We start from the raw sequence: 1,651 nt of genomic DNA, 5'->3' as shown, positions 1-1,651 counted from the left end.
ATTAAAGATTCGCTTTTCAAAATTGCAGACGAAGAATTTGCCATATAATTCCACCTTGTTGCAGAGTAAGTGGACAATTTACATTTCTTTATGTTGTTGGAATTGCAAAAAGTGTAGTATTCTTTTAGCTTCGTTGAATTACACAACCATTTAATAAATGTTGTCACTATATCAAATGGTGCTTCCATTCCTACATCTTGTGCAAACAAGTTGCATCTATGAGCGGGGCAGTGTACTCCATAAAACTTTCTTTCGATTATATTACCTTCTGGATTTTTTATAGGAACTAGTTTCATTTGCATATGTTTAATCATGCCGTTATCACAACCCATATTTGCCGATGCACCATCTTGTGTGCTGCCAATAAATTTGCGCAATGGGAATAACACTTCTTTATTGATATCGAAAGCAAGTGCATTGAATATCCATTCACACATTGATTCACCATCACTTTCTCCGTAATACTCTGACAACAAAAGGGGACACTCATAAAAATCAAATTTCATGCACACACGAATAAAAATTGCGACAAATGTTATACCATCCTTTTTATACGTATCAGTTGCTATGGCAAAACATACACAATTTCTAACATCGTTAATAAGTTGTGTCGATGTGATACTGTTTTCACTCTTCAGTCGACGACGCGCACTTCTAAAACTAACTGCGAGTTTTTTATATATATCAACTGCTTCTGGAGTCAATTGAGATGAAGAAATCACTAACGATTGTTTCAAAATTGAACAACATGTTTCAGAAAATTTGTATTTGGTTGTCAAATGATTTATGATGTTTTGAACAACTTTACGTTTATGAGTCAAAACTTTTTTTCGTTGTTGTTGTGTTGTAACTTTTTCGTCCTTTGATGAATCTGAAAACAGTATGTCACAAGCTCCTTTAAATTTAATTAAATCGATTCCAATTGGAGCTTTACAAAAATGAATTAACTGTCTCGAAATTTCCTCGTCATCGTAATCACTAAATGGAGTTACAGTGTATAACGCAAAAACACCGTCGTTGAAATTGAACAGTTCCTCAACAAAGTTTTCAAGTTCTGACACTTCACATGTTAAATCTTCAGACTCCATTTCATTTTGGTGTTCAACTGTTGAGGAATCATTTAATAAATTTTGTGTTTGTGAAGAAATTGCATTTGAGAAATGTTCTTGATTTTGGAGATGAATTTCTCTTGTTGATGTAATCTGATGACAAATTTCTTCATGTTGTGTGTTTCTTTGTATTGTGTCATTCATATTTTTATGTGTATTTTGAGGCAGACCAATTGCCGATGGAATAATTGAAAACATAGAAGAACTATATTTGAACGCAGAAGTCGTGTAATTCAAATTAATTGGTACAATATCACTTACTGAAGTTGTAATTCCGAATGATGAAACTGTTGGATTGTCTGACAGTAAAGTTTCTGTGTGTGGAAAAGTGAGTGGACGCAATGTTGTGTTTGTAATTTGTAACATTGGAATATTTTCGATATGTGATGACGTGTTTAAATTGGTCAAACAATCGGTGTTCACCAGATAATTGTTCGTTGGCAAATTTGAAAGATTGACTCGATCTCTGTGAATTGGATCGCTTTTCTGAAGCAGTTCTTGTGATATATCGTCTCGTTTGATAATTTTGTTGTTGATTGTAA

At 33.3% G+C, this 1,651-nt stretch overlaps 1 protein-coding gene across 1 annotated transcript; it reads right to left on the bottom strand.

The window, feature by feature from the left end:
* Nucleotides 1–1,475, bottom strand: EIN_115190 (hypothetical protein; the record flags this gene model as incomplete). The annotated part of the gene is made up of 1 exon (XM_004185593.1): nt 1–1,475. A coding segment is annotated over one exon (1,475 nt), but the record flags the coding sequence as incomplete, so codon positions are not given.
* Between the last annotated feature and the right edge of the window lie 176 nt (nt 1,476–1,651).

Source organism: Entamoeba invadens (assembly GCF_000330505.1).
Source record: "Entamoeba invadens IP1 unplaced genomic scaffold scaff_1105074725955, whole genome shotgun sequence".
Taxonomy (NCBI): Eukaryota; Evosea; order Mastigamoebida; family Endamoebidae; genus Entamoeba; species Entamoeba invadens.
Note: the sequence above shows the minus strand (reverse complement) of the source record. Positions and strands in the feature narration are given on the sequence as shown.